General features: G+C 54.8%; 10 protein-coding genes across 10 annotated transcripts; 5 read left to right on the top strand and 5 right to left on the bottom strand.

Moving 5' to 3' along the window:
- Nucleotides 1–441: 441 nt before the first annotated feature.
- Nucleotides 442–924, top strand: BKA78DRAFT_297646 (uncharacterized protein; the record flags this gene model as incomplete). Its single annotated transcript, XM_066886798.1, has 1 exon — nt 442–924. One exon carries the CDS (start codon nt 442–444, stop codon nt 922–924), a length of 483 nt encoding a protein of 160 aa, XP_066741837.1.
- A 678-nt stretch (nt 925–1602) lies between these two features.
- BKA78DRAFT_297647 (uncharacterized protein) lies at nt 1603–2646 on the bottom strand (the record flags this gene model as incomplete). Its single annotated transcript, XM_066886799.1, has 1 exon — nt 1603–2646. One exon carries the CDS (start codon nt 2644–2646, stop codon nt 1603–1605), a length of 1044 nt encoding a protein of 347 aa, XP_066741838.1.
- Nucleotides 2647–3217: 571 nt separating this feature from the next.
- Nucleotides 3218–4313, bottom strand: BKA78DRAFT_174132 (uncharacterized protein). Its single transcript, XM_066883301.1, has 3 exons — nt 4161–4313; nt 3334–4105; nt 3218–3277 (listed from the first exon to the last, which is right to left on the bottom strand). The coding sequence occupies exons 1-2, from the start codon at nt 4231–4233 to the stop codon at nt 3366–3368; spliced, it is 813 nt and encodes a 270-aa protein (XP_066741839.1). The 5' UTR covers nt 4234–4313; the 3' UTR covers nt 3218–3277; nt 3334–3365.
- Nucleotides 4314–4543: 230 nt separating this feature from the next.
- On the bottom strand, nt 4544–7626 carry BKA78DRAFT_320193 (uncharacterized protein). The gene is made up of 5 exons (XM_066888924.1): nt 7430–7626; nt 7217–7381; nt 5605–7168; nt 5024–5558; nt 4544–4975 (listed from the first exon to the last, which is right to left on the bottom strand). The coding sequence occupies exons 1-5, from the start codon at nt 7559–7561 to the stop codon at nt 4822–4824; spliced, it is 2550 nt and encodes an 849-aa protein (XP_066741840.1). The 5' UTR covers nt 7562–7626; the 3' UTR covers nt 4544–4821.
- Nucleotides 7614–9065, bottom strand: BKA78DRAFT_320194 (uncharacterized protein). The gene has a single exon (XM_066888925.1). It carries the CDS (start codon nt 9042–9044, stop codon nt 7884–7886), a length of 1161 nt encoding a protein of 386 aa, XP_066741841.1. The 5' UTR covers nt 9045–9065; the 3' UTR covers nt 7614–7883.
- Nucleotides 9066–9206: 141 nt separating this feature from the next.
- BKA78DRAFT_174142 (uncharacterized protein) lies at nt 9207–10310 on the top strand. Its single transcript, XM_066883302.1, has one exon. It carries the CDS (start codon nt 9305–9307, stop codon nt 10076–10078), a length of 774 nt encoding a protein of 257 aa, XP_066741842.1. The 5' UTR covers nt 9207–9304; the 3' UTR covers nt 10079–10310.
- A 559-nt stretch (nt 10311–10869) lies between these two features.
- Nucleotides 10870–12877, top strand: BKA78DRAFT_354839 (uncharacterized protein; the record flags this gene model as incomplete). Its single annotated transcript, XM_066891799.1, has 2 exons — nt 10870–11658; nt 12383–12877. The coding sequence occupies 2 exons, from the start codon at nt 10870–10872 to the stop codon at nt 12875–12877; spliced, it is 1284 nt and encodes a 427-aa protein (XP_066741843.1).
- A 529-nt stretch (nt 12878–13406) lies between these two features.
- Nucleotides 13407–14358, top strand: BKA78DRAFT_174172 (uncharacterized protein). Its single transcript, XM_066883303.1, has one exon. It carries the CDS (start codon nt 13605–13607, stop codon nt 14211–14213), a length of 609 nt encoding a protein of 202 aa, XP_066741844.1. The 5' UTR covers nt 13407–13604; the 3' UTR covers nt 14214–14358.
- A 146-nt stretch (nt 14359–14504) lies between these two features.
- BKA78DRAFT_354840 (uncharacterized protein) lies at nt 14505–15314 on the top strand (the record flags this gene model as incomplete). Its single annotated transcript, XM_066891800.1, has 1 exon — nt 14505–15314. The coding sequence occupies one exon, from the start codon at nt 14505–14507 to the stop codon at nt 15312–15314; it is 810 nt and encodes a 269-aa protein (XP_066741845.1).
- Nucleotides 15315–16620: 1306 nt separating this feature from the next.
- BKA78DRAFT_232197 (Spo7-like protein-domain-containing protein) lies at nt 16621–17463 on the bottom strand (the record flags this gene model as incomplete). The annotated part of the gene is made up of 1 exon (XM_066883790.1): nt 16621–17463. A coding segment is annotated over one exon (843 nt), but the record flags the coding sequence as incomplete, so codon positions are not given.
- Between the last annotated feature and the right edge of the window lie 103 nt (nt 17464–17566).

Here is a 17566-nt window from a genome sequence, read left to right on the forward strand (position 1 = left end):
TTCCCACCTTCACCGCAGTCTGTTCAATGTCTTTGGCTTGCCTTCACTGCTTTCCGTCGCGCGGCCTGCATTCTTGTTGCATCATTTCACTCCAAAGGATAGAAATCTTTCCCCTACAAAGCCTGGCATTCAGACTTCATCTCCTGGTCCCAACACTAACGTTTTCTTGCGGAAACAACGCTATCTCGTTTGCCAATCTCCTCCCGCTTGAATCAAACACCAACATCAACACTCACTAATCGACATTCCAAGATTTATAACTTGCGGTCGCTTCTTTCCCCTGTTCTCAACGCTTCCGGCTCTTTCAGACTCACTTGGAGGTATCAGATCCTGCTTCAACCGGGAACCGCCCACACAATCTGGCCCTTCTCCGCTCCTTCACCCGACTTTCGATCAGACAAGCAATCGAATACCAACCAGGACGTTTCGCTCTCTACAACCATGCCACCAATCTTCAAGAACACCGTCACCGGCCTCTCACACAGCCGCGTCCCCAAGAAGCGGATCCTCGTCGGAATGGACTCAGAAACCAACACGCTCATCTGGTCGGACATGTTCCCATACTTCTACACCTCCTCCGACGGCCTCGAGCTCATCCCCCTCTGCGTCCTCACCAAGCCCACAATCCGATTTCAACCGCCCTTCGACAGCATCAAATTCGACACCGCCGAGGACCGCACCAACGCCCTGCGCCTCTTCCGCCGCATCTGGCGCATCGTCTTCCCCGAAGTCGCGCAGGTCCACCACAGCGGCCAGGGCCACCGGGTCCTGATGCGAGCCGGCACGGATGAGCAGAGGCCCGCGGTCGAGTACGTGGAGAGGATCAGGAGGGCCGGCAAGAAGCTGCCGCATCCGTTTGATCGGCTGGATCTTGAGACGGACGAGGACGCGGAGCATGCACTGCTCGTGTTTGAGGAAACGTAGATTACCGTCACTGAGGGGCAGAAGGCAATTGAGGTTGAGATTACTCCAGGTTCGAAGCCTTCGAAGGAGGTTGGTTCGGGAGAGGGCAAGGGAGGAGAGTGAGATTCGGTTGGTTGGACTATGAGACCTCCTCGGGACGACGGAGCTTGGACTCGCGGATGTTTCTGGTAAGTCAAATCGGATTAGACAGTCTTTCTTTCCAGAGAGGTGACTAAATCTTCAGCTCAGGACCAGCAATCCAAATCAGTTTGCCTTTCTCGCTCTTTCCAGGACGGCGCTTTCGAGAATGGTTGAACGGAGCTCTCAGGGTCGGGTAGATCAGAACTTGGATCCACGCAACTTGCAGGACCGGCCCACAGCCTTCAGATACTGGACGGGTATTCTCGTTGATCCAAAGTAGTACAAATTCAAGAGGCGCCATATTCAGACAGAGCAACTTATTGATGCTGAATTCCAATTCCAAGTCCCCCAGAACCCAAGCTCATCGCCAATCCCACAAATTCAACCAAAGTCCCCTAGAGCCCCTGAGATGCAGTCGTCGACAACGAGTCTCGCTCCAATGTTCCTTGTCGGCCAATGAATATACCACCCTCAATCCCTCCGTTCCATATCGAATGGTTCCACCTCGCCTGTCAATCGTCTCCAAAACCAATTGTATTCTTCGTGCAATATCCACAGTTAACCAGGCGGTGGTTGAACAGGCGGTGGTTGAAACCCCGGCCAGACGTGGAAGAAGTTATGCGTTGTACCCCGAAAGGCAGCATTCGCGCATTCTTTGCATTCAATCTCGTCGTTGTAGAAAATCCAGCCGGCTCTCCACTCTCCGTGTAGGCGATGCCACTCGATCACACGGCGCGCATTCTCTGCCACACAATCCAGATACAGAGGGTGTTCGGAAGGTGGGAATTTGAAGGTACACGTCCGCATCCAGTGATCCCAAACTCCTTCCAGAACCTGCATCAGCATGCCGCGGAGATTCAAATGGGAGTTGTGTGGTCGCGGAGTCTCCCGGAAATGCGGGCATCGAGGCGGTCTTAAGTACCTGGCTGTGATCTGACACATGCAGCTATGCAGGTGGCTTGTCGGCGCCAGTAAATTCCACCAAATGGCCCAAATGAAGGCCTCGTGGAATGAACCGTGTGCAGCTAGGTCGCGTTTTATGATGCTGCAAATGCGCTCAACATGCTGTCGTCCGAATGCGAAGCCAGCTTTGCTCTTAAGAACCTGATCAACCAACTCCTTCATCTCATCAGGAGTCTCCGTCTCCATGTACCATTCCAAAAGAAGTGGATCGTCCTTTGGGTTGTTACGAAAGCGTTCCATTAGAGCCTCACCATTAATGGGAGCCTTGGGAACCTCCGGTGCCACGAGGGCTTGAGGAGTGTCGGGGAAATTGGGAACCTCGAGAGCCTCCGGGGCCACGGTAGCCTGAAGAGTGTCGGGACTCTGGAAGATGATATCATCGAAAAACTGATTAAAAGATTCATCGTGCGCGTCATGCTCCGCCATGTCGAGATAGAGATGATTGGACGGCCGTCGGGAGAAGAGTCGCTTGACACGGTGCTGGCTGTAGAGATGTTGTGTCGAAGAATTGAGCAGACGGATACTCGGATCGTCGTCAAAAGAGAAGTAGGCTGATACGTGGTTGTCTGCGCGGAAGGCGCTGGCCTGGGAGGAGGCTCTTTCCCACAGGGGAGTATTGCCAAAATCTGATGAGAACATATTTCAAGCTTTTCGAGGGAGGAGCACTTGCCTCAGTGAGCTTCACTGGCAACACACCTCGGTGATGTAGGGAGCGACAGAGAAACGCCGCGGTAGTGGTCGATGGAAATAAGTGGCAGAGAGGCAGAGTCTTGCAGAGAAGTCATCACAAACAGTCAGGCGGGTACATCACTGGCTCGAAGCTCCCAGGTTCTAAAGAATCGAGCTTGGAGTAGGTCTACTGACCAAGTACACAACAAGCAATGCTTCACTCATGCGATTGGTAGTCCTCAGGCGTTCATTGTTTCCTCCACGGGCGAAGAGAGCAAGTCTCTGCTTCATGGCGGAATCTATCTGAGTATTGACGGCTGACTCAAGCTCGAGCCGTTTGAATGTCATCCCGGATTTCTCATGAGCCTTCGAGTGTTCCACCCAGCAATTTTTCCAGCACCAATTTTGTAGGCTCCCAGACCCATGACTTCCATAGCAAGTAGCCTCCATCGGGGTTTGTGTAGTCTTTGTTTGCAGGGGCAACCTTTGTTGGTGACGGAGTCCTGTACGCAAGACTTTGTCCAATTCCCTTGAAGCAATCTCAACTCAGTCATGCACCTTGCACTCGATCTTTCATTCTCAGTCGCCGTGGATTTCGGAGCTATGACTCAGTCAGCAAACAAAAGTATTTCGTAGAACATTCACAGGCAAACTTACCCCCGAGACGAAAGTAGGTAGTCAGGTCGAGCTCAACGACGCATCTTGCAGCCGTACTCCTGCTGGTGCTCCTGCATGTCCTTCGCAGTCATGAAGGCAACGTCGCACACGCAAATGTCGTAGTCAAGCTCATCGTCGCCGTAGTTGCGGCCGTGAGCGCAGTGGTTGAGCCATTCGAGGAAGGTCATCTCGGGTCGCATCTCGAAGCCGCAGGCTCCGCACTTGACGACGTGGGGAGTACCGTTGGGGAACATCAGGCGGGGCTCCTGAGGAGTCTCGGGAAGACCAGGCTGCGCGACGGCCATGACGCCGTTGGAGCCGTTCATCGTGCCATGGGTGCCGTCCATCGCACCGTGGGAGCCGTTCATCGCGCCGTTGGGACCATTGAGAGACTGAGTCTGAGGCTGTGCCTGGACCTGGTCCTGAGGGCCGTGAAGCTGCTGGGACTGCTGACCCTGCATCTGGTGAGGCTGGTGAGGAAGAGGCTGAGCCTGCTGATAGCGCTGGGCCTGAGGGGACTGCTGGAAGCGCTGAGCCTGAGGAGACTGCTGCTCCATCTGGATCTGCTGCAGCTGCTGCGAGAGAGATGGCACCTGAGGCATCTGACCCTGCTGAGGGTAGTAGTAGTTCTGGTGAGGCATCGCGAGTTTTGGAGAACGAAGAGGTTGTTGAGGAGGGAGAGAGTGGTTGTAGAGAGGTTCATAAGCGGAAGGGGAGAGAGGTTCAGCGCGCAGGGACGGCGCGCTGGCGAACGTGTCGCGCGGCGGCGTGCCTAGGTGGGGAGGTGTCAGTGTCCGCGCGACGTTGAATATGGTGAAAACGCTTACGCATCAACAGCTCCATACCAGACCAAGAATGGCGGCCGTATTGCCGCTTAGTCGACGAGGAGGAGAACATCATGAATGTTAACAGGGAGCGATCGTCGTGCGCGCCCGTGTCGAGATAGACAAAAAGTTGATGTTTGTGGGAGAAGTTTCTCGCCAACACCAAGAGACGCGTGCTTTTACTGCGCTAGCTATGACGTAGACCGCCTTCAGCAGTATTACTAAGGGTGGATGGCTTATCGTGTACAGGGAGGTATCATGATACGCGCACAAAAAGACTTCAAAGAACCATTGGGTAAGGGGCTTGTCACCTTGTACCCACCACGATTCCGCGCAGTTTCACTTGTTAAACCCGTTGCCTGTAATATAAAATTCATACGCACCTTGGTCGAAACCGTGAAAGCCATGAATTGCAATTGTGCTATAAACGCTATCCAATCAATCCAAACTAGTACAGTGCAGCAGTGAAGTACAATCCAGGAGGCCAAAGGTCAGCTCAAAGTTCCAAACAAGGCTGAACACACGCTCGAGAGAGTAGGCAAAAAGGGGGTATATAGAATGTGCATGGCTATCTCATCTGTACAGCGAACAGGCAGGCAGGTTGCAGTATCCAGCAGCGTATAAGACGGCGCAGGCATACGAGAGCTAGCGACGAGCGAATCAATCAGCCGCGGTGGCTACGGCGGAAGAGGCGCTGCAGACGACTGCTGCCGCTGCTCGAGCGCGACGAGCCATTGCCGTTCCCATTGCCGTTCCCATTGCCATTGGTCTGGGCCAGCGCGCGCGCGTTCTTGTCCGCAATCCAGACGTCTTCGAGACTGTTCAGGTTAGCTTGGTTGTGTGAGGCTGGCAACGTGAATACTTACGGCATGACGAGGCTAGGGTTGACGTATTCCTGGCCGCGCTCTTGCACTTCGTCGACAGTCGGATGCTCGTCGTGACGGTGTCCAAGGAAGTGGTGGAGGCTGTGGTCGGTCCGCTCGGCGCGGCGCAAGCTCTTCAGGGCGATGAACTTCATCAGTGGCCGGTACGAGTTGGAATAAATATGCCAGAACCATAGCGTGGCAATCACGAGCGGGGTCAGTGAGGCTGAACGCCAGAAAGCGCGCTTGAGGGCAAGCTGACCGGCCATGGTCAGTTGGAAGAGGATCAAACCAACAATGACGCGATCGCAAATCATCAACCAGCCGCGACCAGTCGAGTGCTGGCGGTGGTCCATGGCGTACAGCAACTGGTACTTGTGGACAAAGTGGCCAATCATAAAGTAGAGAAGACCAGCCAGCAGGACCATCCAGGAGGAGCGGAGAACACTGTACACTGTACAGATGATGAAGATGAGGATCGTGTTGGGCAAGAAGAAGCCGTAGCTAAAGACGGGCGGTTGGACGAGCTCAGCGTAGTCTAGATGTATTAGCACAAGGGCGAACAGAATGGGTTGGAAGCATACCTCTTGGAGTCTTCGCGCCTATCAATCCGAGAGGGTACAACACCACAGCACCAAATTCTAGCAAGCGGAAGGGGAATAGACCGACTCCTTGGAGGATGACGAAGTTGGTGTAAAAGTTGAGCAGCGCTTGCAGGGAGACGGCAAGGGCGTTTGCAATCTTGGTGGCATCCCGTAGTTGCTCTCCAATGTTCACCAAGAGCCCCCAGAATCCTGACGCGGTTCCCAAGATGGTGAAGACGATGAAGAAGTTGAAGAAGACGAAGAAAAAGTTCTTTGAAATGACCGAGAGCTCCACATCGCCCTGTCCAATCATTCCTTGCTTGTTCGACAGCCAGTCATACAGGTAGGGGACCAACACGTTCAAGAGCGAAATGAGGAGCGTGGGCAGCTGCGTAGAGACGATGGAGCGAATGTTTTGGTGGTCCTCAAGAAGCTCTGCGAGCCTCGGGAATACCTTGCCAATGGACTCAATGCTCAGAGCAGTGGCGATAGGAACCAAAAGAAACGTCCAAACCACGGTGAGCATCGTGATGATGGCAGTGATGGTCCATGCTCGGACCATTCTCTGGCGGCGTGGCATATATGTGTTTGGCCAGACCACGTCGCCGGGAGCCGGGCTGGTGTTGGCCAAAAGTTGCAGAGGAGATGGGTCCAGGACGGCTTGGACAGCCATTTGACAACTGGCAACGCTGTCCATGGTGACAAAAGCAAGAGGTCTTGGCTCAAACTCTCTCCTTCTCATCTCTTTGATTTGTTCATCCAGGCGACGCAGCTTCTCTTCGTAAAAGTCGATGGCATCCACGTTTCGGTACCACACTTTGAGACGTCCGTACCAAATCTTTACCGAGGGTCTGCTGCGGGCGTAGGGAGATGACATGCGACGCCTGTGGCCTCCCAGGAGATGGCTGCTCTCGCCATTACCGTGGGGCTCCACCACAGGACCCGGAGGAGCAGGCTGGGAAATTGGAAGAGACTCAAGGCTACGTTCCACTCGCCGAGCACCCAAATGGACCGTCCAGGCTTCTTCCAGCTTTCGCAGAGTCATCATCCTCTTGTCCATCAAGTCGTCTAGTGGTTTCCAGTTTCGGCAAAGGGTCACGCTCTCGACATCTCCAATTTCTAGCTCTTCGACGAATTCCTTAATCGCTCTCTCGGATCTCAGCTCGGGAGGTATGCCTGATAGACGGATGGTCCGATCGGTAATGGTCGCCTGGCTTCCTAGGTACTCTTGACGAATTTCTATAATCTTCCTCGTCTCAGAAACAATCATGTACATAGCCAGGCCGGTGAATAGATATGCAAAAGCCAGGTACATCCACAGGTAGTCGGTCGATGCTTCCCAGTACGAGTAGTAGTCCTCTACGAGCCAATGGTGGTCGGTGAAGTTGGCCGTCGCATATCTTTTCCGCAGTTCGCCACCTTCGATAGCATCGGCAGTGCTGTTATTCTTCGGCTTGCCCTTGGTGGCATCCGGGAATCGGTCGTGAACGGGTTTTATGACGACGAGCGAGAAGAAGAGGGTGATGGCGAGGAACTTGATGGCCATTTTGAAAAAGGCGAGGAACTAACTCCCATGTTAGATCAAGTCAACGTCAGGAGCCAAAATACGCACGACATAGGCGTCTAGACCAGCAGATGCGAGGACCTGCTGGTCCGTAATCTTCCACAAGGCAGGTATCCATCCAAAGAGCGACTTTGGAAGCTCGGGAAGTGCAGTAGCCTCGTCATTCTGCTTCTTGCGGGCGGCATACAAGCCTTCCCATCGCGGACGGAGAAACTACAGCTGTTAGTACTGTCGATGACCAGAGGTGAAGCCGTGACTCACGCAAAAGGCGATGAAGGCGGAGGCGCCGAGAGCGACGGAGAGGATGATTTGGATAGAGATGTCGCGGGGGCGTTTGGTGCCGACGAGTTCGTGCCAGTCAGTATCGTTCCAGGCACTGTAGCCGTTGTCCATGATTGCGAGGATATGGCTGCATGCAGTTGCAGAATTGTCGTGGGCGCATGATGGGCCTGTTTACTAGTCGAAGTGGAGGCTCCGTGGGACGGCGCGATGCTGTTCGACCATGATCTCACCGCTCATGCGACTGACTCGCGCTGGTTGCTCGGCCATGTCAGTTCCGGTTCCCTTGCCGTCTTCCCATTTTCCTATTCGTCCATTCAACCAGAAATACATAATTATTTTCAGGGTCTCGTTCTGCAGGAACAAGACAGCCAGACCGGTGTGGATCCCTAGATCCTCAAGGCCTACTAAATACGACTACACGCACTATTTTCCCTCACCTCGACTGCCGGCCAAACGCGAACCGCTCCCAGTTGTTCCGCAGCCTCCTCACACCATCTTCAAGAGACCATTCTTTGATCTCACAAATCCTTCGGACCACATCTTCCAAATACTTGTCCATGTCCTCTCCGGCAATGTGAAGGTCGCTCTCAACAAGCACCCGATCATCCGGCACTACCTTGATGGACTGCGACGTTGTAGAAGCTGCCCGGTCCGAATAATTAATGGCTGTAGAGAACGAGACGTATACATCTGCCGGTACAGAGGCATCAAAATATTGTGAAAGCGATGATGGATGACCAGAGTACGAATGAAGACAGATACGAGGAGGGTAGGGCCTGGGAGCATCGCTGTCGCCGTTTTGCTCTTCGGCTGCTTCTTCGGCAGAGATGCCCCGTTTCTTCCTCTCCCGCTTGCTCATTGATTTCCTCTCGTGGCCCTTCCAGGTTGCCCTCAAAGTTTCAAAAAGCACTCCATGAGCCTGGACACCGTGAACAGACACGGCGCGGCGTAGTTGCCCCGCGAGGTTGAGCTGCGCTGTCAAGATGTGCTTCTGGTGCTCCAAGGAGACGCAATGCGGTGATAGACGTCGACCCTCTCGGCCACCTGGAGTCAGAGAGCTGTCGCGAGTTTCATGATGCTCTGGAAGCGCCGGTTGAGGGATTCTAAAAGACTTGTCCAAGCCAATTTCACCCACCAATGCCAGAGGGAAGCGCTCGAGATGTCGTCTCGTCTGCTCCAAAAATTCGGAAAAGGGAATTGGATTGGGCAGGCTCAAAAGGAAACTGACGTCATCAGGTGCAGGTGAGAGGACTTGCTTGTAGTGAGAAACTTTGGCGTCGTCGTCCAGAATTTGCTTGCCACCATACTGTGCCTCGTCGAACATTTGATGTGCAAACCACGGATGCCAGCCAAAGCACGGGACGATACGCTCTCTCGAATCCCACGAGTCTACGCGCGTTGACTTGATGCCGAGGTCTCTGGCAACGCTGGCGACGAGCTGTTGGTCCTGAGCTCTAGTGGCCATGACGGTCAAGGCCCTAGCCTTCATATCGGGGATGGCGGCGATGGAGGACATGGTGTCGGTGGGGTGACAATGAGCGTCGAAGACGCCAATGTGCCACGGGAAGGATGGCGCTGGGGATGCTGCTGTCATGTTTGGCGTGCAGAATGAGGTGCAGTGGGTGCAGAAGAAGTTTGAGGACGGGCGTGGTGGAGTGACTTTCCCCGTCTGTGCGTGCCCCAGGATCACATGCCGAGCGCGCCGCGCTCCATGGCGCGCTGTAGTCTCCCGCTGTCTCTCATCCTCTCCGCCTACCTTTCCCCTCTCCCTCTCTTTCTCTTGTGCAACCTTTCTCCTACTCCATAGAATATGTCGAGTCCACCGCTGCCTCTTCCTCAGGCTGCACCGACGCCATGTTCAACCCACTCTATCTCCTCGGTCCACCCATCTTGATCTTCCTCTCGCTGCCTCTGATTGCCCTGGCGACCGTCACCACCACCCTCGCCTTCGTCACCCTTTTCTTCCGCGTCTCCATAGTCTACTTTGAGCTAGCCCTCGCCCTCTTCCACACCTGGCTTTTCAACGATACATCCTTCCACAATCCTCCGAAACCAAGAGTCGCTGCATCCTCCGGCTACTCGAGTCCTGCGAAATACCACCGCAGCCGTCGGAGCAGCGCCGCCAGCCTGGCCCTGTCCCAAGACCTCACCGCCCCTCGCCAACCCCCGACCAAAAGCGAAAGCTTCGCCTCTCTCTTCACCACTGCCGGCCCGAATCGAGACTTTGAAGGCGTCGGAGGATGGCGAATGCCTGGTGATGGACAAGAGGAGGCTTTGTGGATCGGCATAAACTCTAGGCTGGAATTACCCGCCGTCAAGCCCGAGAGACAGAGAAAACACCATCGATCCCTCACCGGAGGTAGCCAGAAATTCTCATGGAGTCCCGATGCCATTCGCATGTCGCCAGTCCAAAGCCGAGCACGGACCCCCAATGCCAACGAGGGCTCTTGTAGCCCAGACGAGTACTTTACGTTGCAATCGTACAAGCGTATCGGCTGTTCGGTCGAGACGTTGGGAAGCAGCCACATCGATGAAAGACGCAAAAGCTCGGGAGCTTCGAGCACGTGTTCGACCAGCAGCTCAAGTCGAACTCCACGCACCACGGCACGGAATGCCTTGCACGTTTGAGCTTCGAGACAATTCTTCCGCGCCCAGGACTAATTCTGGGCACACGCACAAAATCTTTTGATTTGATTTGCAAATACTTTCCATTGGCGGCGCGCTCAACTCTTTTATATCATTGTACACCGGTCGGCGTTGACGACATTCATTCCAATGCAGCGATATCATTGCCGTAGTGGCTCTTTCCAAAAAACATTGGACTTCCGTTTTCAACTTTTCAAAAGTCTTTTGAACGCGCTCGTTTTGAAAGATGGCCGTCACGAGTTCTTGAACAAAGCCGACCACAGTTGGTTGAATTGATAAAGGGGGATTTGAATGATCCCCGCGTGCATTGGACACTGACAAAGAGCCTTGTACTATAAGACTATGCACAGCTTGATTCAGCCGTTCGCTATTCGCTACTGTTGCTCGAAGACGCACCCACAATTCTCCTTGCAAGTCAAACTACGGCTCGCACAACTCGGGAAAGAATGTCTCAAAACGAGTCACCGCTTTGGTTTCAACACATTACTTTTGACGAGTTGCGTAACTCAGGGTACATTGACCTAACCGCGGACTCGATTGACAACTCCCTGCAGTGCCCTATCCATCCAGCATTTGCGTTTGATCGATGGTTGAACTTGGATCCGGCAGATTTCCAATTTTTACAACATGCGCTGCACCTGGCCAGCCAATTGCTCATAGCACCGACGTTCCTTCCTTTCTGGTGGGCCTTGAGAAACAATAGACGATGGATCCGCAATGACTTGCTCATAAACTCATACGGCCGTCGAGCAGAACGATTCGACCCACCGACAATGCCACTCGACGACCAGCGCAGAATGAGTGTCTTGAGAGACTTGGACATACTTGGCAGGGTGCATACCTGGTCATTCGAAAAGCTCTCGTACGCCGACGCAACAACCCATCATAGGAACTGGCAAGGCCTACCTCATTCTCCCTTCACTCACGGTTCCCATACGGACATCAGCGACGAGTATATCAAGATTCTACGGCAGCAGGGTTTTGTCGAACTTGCCCCAGGAAGGATTAACATGCCCAGTTCCCCGCCCACGAAAGCCTCGTATTTGCGCACGTCATTCCACTTTGCCAAAACACTCGTGCATGAGCTGTGTCACGCATTCAATTGGGCAACGATCGATTATAATCCCACCTCTCCCCACCCGGAAGTCAGTATCAAGGTTGAGCCGTTCTTTATGGACCAGGTGCGATGCGAAGTGGGTCGAGCATGGGAATCATTCGTCTTTGGTGGGTACATCGATGGCATTGGCGACGGCCTGCACATGCAATATGGCATGTTTGTTGCCAAATGGCCCAACTGCCACACTGACGAAGGCGAAGAGCGGGCGCCGAGCAGGAGAGCATTCAGGTCGCAATACGCCATACCGATGGCATTCATCCAGGACTTGTGGACTTGGCAGTTTTGGACTCGAGTAGACATGCACGGTGGCGGGGAATGTTGGCCAAACAAGTCGCATGGCGGGAAACTTCTTGGACTCCGCAAGCCGACGACGACGATATTCGACGAGGACACGGAATGGGCCGAGTTTTTCAGCGACACAAGCAGCATAGCGTCGGACTATCAAGTACGAAACAAGCTGAGGGCAGAGTTTGTCCGTCGAAGGATGCAAAAACGTTGGAAAAAGGCAGTCGGCCATGGGAGCGCTTGCGGATCAGACAGCAGTGATGGTCGAGACCAGGACGGCAATGGGGTAGTCCGGATTGGCCGACCGGATTAGAGGGGGAGTGTGGCAAGTCGCTCTGGATACACCTTGACAAACGCAAAAGAAGGACTGGACGATGATGATGATGCGCCACGGCTGAGGCGTTACCAAGGACGCGCGTTGGTACCACGGGATCACATCTTGACGACCCCAAAACACGACCATCATCCTTTGTCATCATCTGTGTATCCGTCAGTGGCAACGAGGCCATGGCGCTGCGCCCTGACGCTGTTTCATTGTTCTCGTTGGCCGTTCGAGCCTGCCAGTAATCCTCGGCAACGCATCCACCCTCTTTGATGGCCTGCGCCACTTCCCATAGGACTGCGATCCACCAGCCAAGTCAGGAACACCATCGTACCGCATCCTCCTAGGAGTCCCTCCCCGCCTCCACGTTGCCCGGGGATGCCTAGCTGAGTCCGACGCTTTGCTTACCGTCAGGCCATGACGTAGGACTATAGGTATAAGAGTCGACACCAGCTGCTGCCTTGCTGCATTCTTCTTCATCCATTCGCTCTTCGATCAACCTCCAAAAGGTGAGTTCTACAAAGCTCAAGCCATTGTCGACCCCAGACTAAAACTTGTCCAGCATCTCATACTCTTCGACACTTCGACTCTACCAGTCCCCACCAAAAACACCTTCAATATGCGTTTCACTCCCATCATCGCCGCTGGCTTCGGTGCCCTTGCCGCTGCTCAGAACACCACCGCTGTGAGCTCGATCTCCAGCTCGATTGCCTCTGATGCCAGCTCCATCAGCTCGGCCATCTCGAGCGCCCTCTCCTCGGCGTCGGCCAACGCGTCCTCGATCTTGAGCTCTGCCACCAAGGATCAGTCCTCGGTCAGCAGCGAGCTCAGCAGCCTCTCCTCGGTTCAGGCCACTGCCACCGGCGCCGACCGCTCGAGCATCTCCTCCCAGATTGCGTCCATCACGGCCAGCGAGACCTCGAAGCTCGCTTCCGCCAGCGATGCTGCTAGGTCCGCCACTTCGGCTGCCGCTACGCAGACTGGCGCCGCAAACGGCATTGTCCCTGCCGTCGGTGGCATCCTCGGTGCCGGTGTCCTCGCCCTTGGTCTCTTGTAAAGGGATGGATGATCCTCCGCCGCGGCTGCTGTACTACTCCTCCTGTCAATTCGCTCCTGATTTCGGCTTGATTCCTGCTTTTTCCATCATCCTCATATACCGGGCCCAGCGCCTCACTGGCTACTGGCAGAATGCACTAATAGTACAACACCTCAATGTATTTTAAACACACCCTCGAGAATCAATCCCCCTCAACCGAGAGCAATTGGAGTTGGGGAGAGAGCGATGATCACCAAGAAAAGAAAAATGACATCACCCGCCCGCAAGGCGCGAGATTGAGTTTGACAAGTTCCTCCGTACATGCGCGCATCCCTCGTGTCCCAAGTCCCTGCTTTGTTCGTCGACAGACCCAGCTTGTCGATCTGACGTGCTTCCTTGCCCTGCGTGGCTGCTAGCTTACATACAGGCTAGGCCGCATGCGAGCTTTGTGTGACGTCGCTAGCCCGAACCATGCCCCCAAGCCAGGCATGTTGTGAGAGCTGCAGCTTTTGGGTAAGTCGGCTTTAGCGCCCCCCAATAGCTGCTTACCACCTATTGACCAGAGCAGAGCCATAGTCTGGTTAGCTCTTGTGCCCCCTTCCTCCCCCCAATCGGCTGGCTTCTTGTTCGTGAGCTACCTGGAGTAGTTGTTTACCCCGCATTTTGCACTGATGCGGTGCAGAGGGAGAGTTGGTTCTGCGGGTTTAGCTGTGGGTCTAGATGGTGGTTGGGTAAGTGGACGGTGCGCATGACGATGGCCTCGATCACCCACTGCGGCCGGGCAGATCTAATGTCGAAGCAAGTCAGAGCGAGGCCGCCGCATGAAGCCATTCGTAGACAAGAAACGAAGCTCTCGTCAGAGTACGGTGGGTGTACGACGAACGACAACGTGTATGTCACGGGCGCACCAGTCAGACGGAGCAAACGCAACAAGTTGCAAACGCTGGAGCTGCGGGTGACGCAAGACAGACCTGCAGACGAACTTCTCCTACCCTCATTGATGACGGAAGCCAACCAACACAGGCAAATCAGGAGGGTGAAACATCCATGCCTAGATGATGTGCGCATGTGGTCTCACGTGGCAGGGGGAGACTTCTGGGAACATTGTCGGAGAAGTGAGAGACAACATCGCGGCTCCGTTATTGTCTCTGATGCTGAATGCTTAATGTTTTGTAGCGGAGGCGCTCGGTCGTCTGGTTATCGAGATTCCAAAGTGTCTCCCTCACAGTGCGCTCTGTCTTCGAGATGTACAGTGGCAGCTGTGGCTTCTGAGACTCAAATGGAGAAACTCGATCAGCTGTTTGAAAACCACCTGTCTCGGAATCAATGGCCAATTCCAAAAGAAGGCAGAGAGTAAATAGTCGTTGACGAGCCCGATTCATCGAGTTGTTTCCTCTTCATCCGTTCATTTACTACACGCATATTCTGTACATACACTCGTTTCGTTGTTGAATAGACCACTACACTGCCCCCTTTTGCATTCGAGCTGCAAGACCAGCCATTCGCTTCATCGACATAATCCCTCTTGCTGCTGCGCCCAACATCAGAGTCACTCGCTCCATTCGGACAAACGCTCCTTCAACGCAAAACCCCAACCCCTCCACCAGTCGTTCATTTCAAACAAACAAAAAAGGGCGTCTTCCGTCAGATGTCACCAATCCCACTCCCACTCCCCCTGGCGCTGGCCCTGCCAATTCCCCAAGAAACGCAAACGCAACCGGCGCCGTCAGAATCAGACGCGGACTACTCGTCCTCAGAGGTGCAGCCAGTCGACGAGCCCGAACCGGCGGCCGACGTGGCCGTCAAGGCCATCTGCCTGGCCGTCGGCCTCGTCCTCTTGGTCGGCCTGCTCGTCTACCTGGTCAGCACAGTCGACCCTCCGCCCGCCGTGGTCGCGTGGTGGCGCCGCCTAACCGGACGCGGCGGTGCTGCTGTTGGCTCTTCGTCTTCTTCTGCCTCGGACGGCAACGGCAGCAGCAACAATAACAAGAGTCGTCGTGGCGCCGCGGCGGGCGCGCGCCGCCTCAATGATGATGGTGGACTGGCTGCTACATCGCCGCTTTCGCCGCCACCCCCGACGCCGCCGCCTGAACACGGCATCCGCCTCACCAATGCGTATTCAATCCGGCGCGAAGAGCGCGTCGTCGTGCCGGTCGTCATGAGCGGTGAAGACGCAACGAGGCCGGCGGCAGTGGGCTCCCATTCTCACACCAGCAACAGCAGCATCTCGTCCAATCTCAACGCCGGTAGCGGCCACCAAGCGTTCCAGTTTGGCTTTGATTCTCCCACGTCGTCGCGGCAGCAGAGGCAGTTTGGAGGACGAGAGGGCGCAAAGCCGCCACCGCCGCCGCCGCCACGCGCCCTCAAGGCCGGCGCCGGACAAGGACAAGGCCAAGCTCAGTTTAGTCTCATGGCTGCGCCTGCGGATCGCCGCAATGGAGCGCCGGCGCAAGCGTAGGTGAAAACAACACGGCGCGGGAGCGGCCAGGCAGGGCAGGCCGAGCGAAGGGTCCATCATGGCAGGAGAAGGGTTGCCGTGACGGACGGGAACTGCTGCGCGCGATACTGGATGCGGTCCCAAGAGGTCTCGATGCTGCAATGAGTTGCTGGAGCTAGCTGGCGGGGACGCGGGTAATGACCGATCACCGCGCAGGACAAGAACATGTTCCGCGCCTTCGGTTTTGCAGGCAGCGCCTGCCAATAGTACCGGAAAGATGGGGAGAGAGGGGAGACCGGAAAAGGTGGTGGCTGGGATTTGAAGGTGGAGGAGAAAAGCAGTTAGCGGAAGGATTGATTAGAGTGATGTCGACTAAAGCGTTTGGGCGAGAGAAATTGCGTTTGTTGGTCTTTGAGATGTAGAAATCGATGTAATGTTCTTCAGGGGCTTAGACTCCTCCCATCGCGCGGTTTACGGAAGCAGAAGGGGCGTTTGAAACAATTGCATTGGAACCGAGAAATGGAAAATGCCAATCTATTGCTTGGTCATTTATAATTCTGCCACAGCCACATCATACGTTTGGTGGATTCGTGACGATGAGAGAGCAAAGGACTTTGTAAAATTGGATAGACATGTTGGAAATTTCGTCGTTTCGTTGCATCGTTGAAAGAGACATACTGTCGAAGACGACTCAACTTGTCATCCTGCATCTTGAATCGAATGAAAAGCGGATTCCAAAATCCCGGCAGACTGCAGCTTACGTCCATACGCGTGTAGAGACAAGCCGAACGACATCCCATGCATTGAGAACGCTAAGAACGCAGAAGGCTAGCTCTAAAAACTACACCGACGGTGAAGCTGAGGAAAAGTTCTCATCTGGCGTCAACGTCGCCGAGCGGTCACTGTCCTCGCCAAGGCTTATGCTGTTGGCAAGCCGCGAAACGGTGTCGCCACTTGCTGATGAAGGCGTTGTTGGTCTGGAGCCTCCAGGATTCGCCGGTGTTAGGCGCGACGGCTTCGATATTGAGCCTGGAGTCTTTCGTTTGCGTCGGTCGAATTTTCCGTCTGCAGTGCTGTTGCTCCACCGCCTAGAGTCCATGCTGCTTCGGTCGTCCAGCTCCAGAGTAGGTGTTGTGCTGCGCGACGAGGAGTGGGAATTGGACCTGTCTCTCGTCTTGTCCTTGAGGATGCTCGGCCGCCTCTTCTTGTCTCTCGGCACCTCGAGTCTTGACGAGGAACTCGAATACGAATGCTGATGATGCGACTTTTCTGCGTCTGCGCCGCTTTTCCCCAGACCTAATCCACGCCTCCATCCCCGCCAGCCTGTCCACCAGAGCCAACCTCCTTCTTGTTTGGCAATCTCAATGTGTTTTTGTCTAATGCGTTCGCGCAAATGTGCACGGCGCTCGTTTTCTTTTTCCCAGTACTCTGTTCGATACATTTCCCAGTTTTGACGAAAGTCGGCGGAGAATGGCTTTGGGAGTAGCAGAAGCTTGACATAGTCTCCTCCAGGAGCAACGTCCTCCTCCAAGAACTCGCGCTCGTGCAGCCCGCTCTTGCTTCTCAAATGTGTCCTCCTGTCGGTGACAGGATAGTCAATGTACTGGTAGCTTGTGCCGGGATCTGGGAAAAGCAGCTGATATGGGCTCAGAAAGTTGAGGTAGCTCAGGAGCTCTTTCCACCATGGCCCTCTGATGAGAACAATTTTGCAATTCATGCTGCGAAGTCCTCTGTTCGCAACGCCAATCCAACGCCGTGGCCAGCGCACACCACGGTCCCATTGTCCGGTGCCCCAAAACAGTATTCCCATGACGACTCCGGATATGAATGCCAGCTTCTCGCCCATGTCGACGACCCAGTAGACGCTGCCTCCCACGCCGCCGTCCTCGCGAGGGCGCAGGAACATGGCATAGCCAAAGTAGGCAATCCAGAGGACCAGGATGGCCAGGACAAAAGTGTTTTGGCGGCGGCGAGCGCGGAGAGTCAGGTACTGAGAGCGCATGGAGGCTTCGAGGATGAGGAGATTGAGGTAGATTTGCGGAGGAGAGGAAGGGAGCAGCGAGGTTGGGTCCTGAAGGCGAGCGGCAGGTTCATCATGTTGACGGGCGGCTTGGGCGACCTGGGGCGCGGTGACAGAGGGCGGCGGCGCGCCTTTGACGATCTGGTCGAGCTTGGACTCGGACATTTGTCGTCGTAGCAGCGAATTGCTATCGATTCATGATGGAGCAAATGTGGCGTTGGTGTTGATGACGGCGCAGCTGTTGTTGGACGTC

This window comes from Phyllosticta capitalensis (genome assembly GCF_038381095.1).
Source record: "Phyllosticta capitalensis strain CBS 128856 chromosome Unknown BKA78scaffold_8, whole genome shotgun sequence".
NCBI lineage: Eukaryota > Fungi > Ascomycota > Dothideomycetes > Botryosphaeriales > Phyllostictaceae > Phyllosticta > Phyllosticta capitalensis.

Bases quoted from the DNA above. Each gene is read 5' to 3' on its own strand.
- BKA78DRAFT_174132 (XM_066883301.1), bottom strand. From the start codon at position 4,233: ATGATGTTCTCCTCCTCGTCGACTAAGCGGCAATACGGCCGCCATTCT. The intron at 4,106-4,160 runs GTAAGCGTTTTC...CTCCCCACCTAG, and splicing joins TGGTATGGAGCTGTTGATGC to GCACGCCGCCGCGCGACACG.
- BKA78DRAFT_174172 (XM_066883303.1), top strand. From the start codon at position 13,605: ATGACGATGGCCTCGATCACCCACTGCGGCCGGGCAGATCTAATGTCG.
- BKA78DRAFT_320194 (XM_066888925.1), bottom strand. From the start codon at position 9,044: ATGACAGCAGCATCCCCAGCGCCATCCTTCCCGTGGCACATTGGCGTC.
- BKA78DRAFT_320193 (XM_066888924.1), bottom strand. From the start codon at position 7,561: ATGGACAACGGCTACAGTGCCTGGAACGATACTGACTGGCACGAACTC. The intron at 5,559-5,604 runs GTATGCTTCCAA...TAATACATCTAG, and splicing joins AGGCGCGAAGACTCCAAGAG to ACTACGCTGAGCTCGTCCAA. The intron at 4,976-5,023 runs GTAAGTATTCAC...TAACCTGAACAG, and splicing joins AACCCTAGCCTCGTCATGCC to TCTCGAAGACGTCTGGATTG.
- BKA78DRAFT_174142 (XM_066883302.1), top strand. From the start codon at position 9,305: ATGTTCAACCCACTCTATCTCCTCGGTCCACCCATCTTGATCTTCCTC.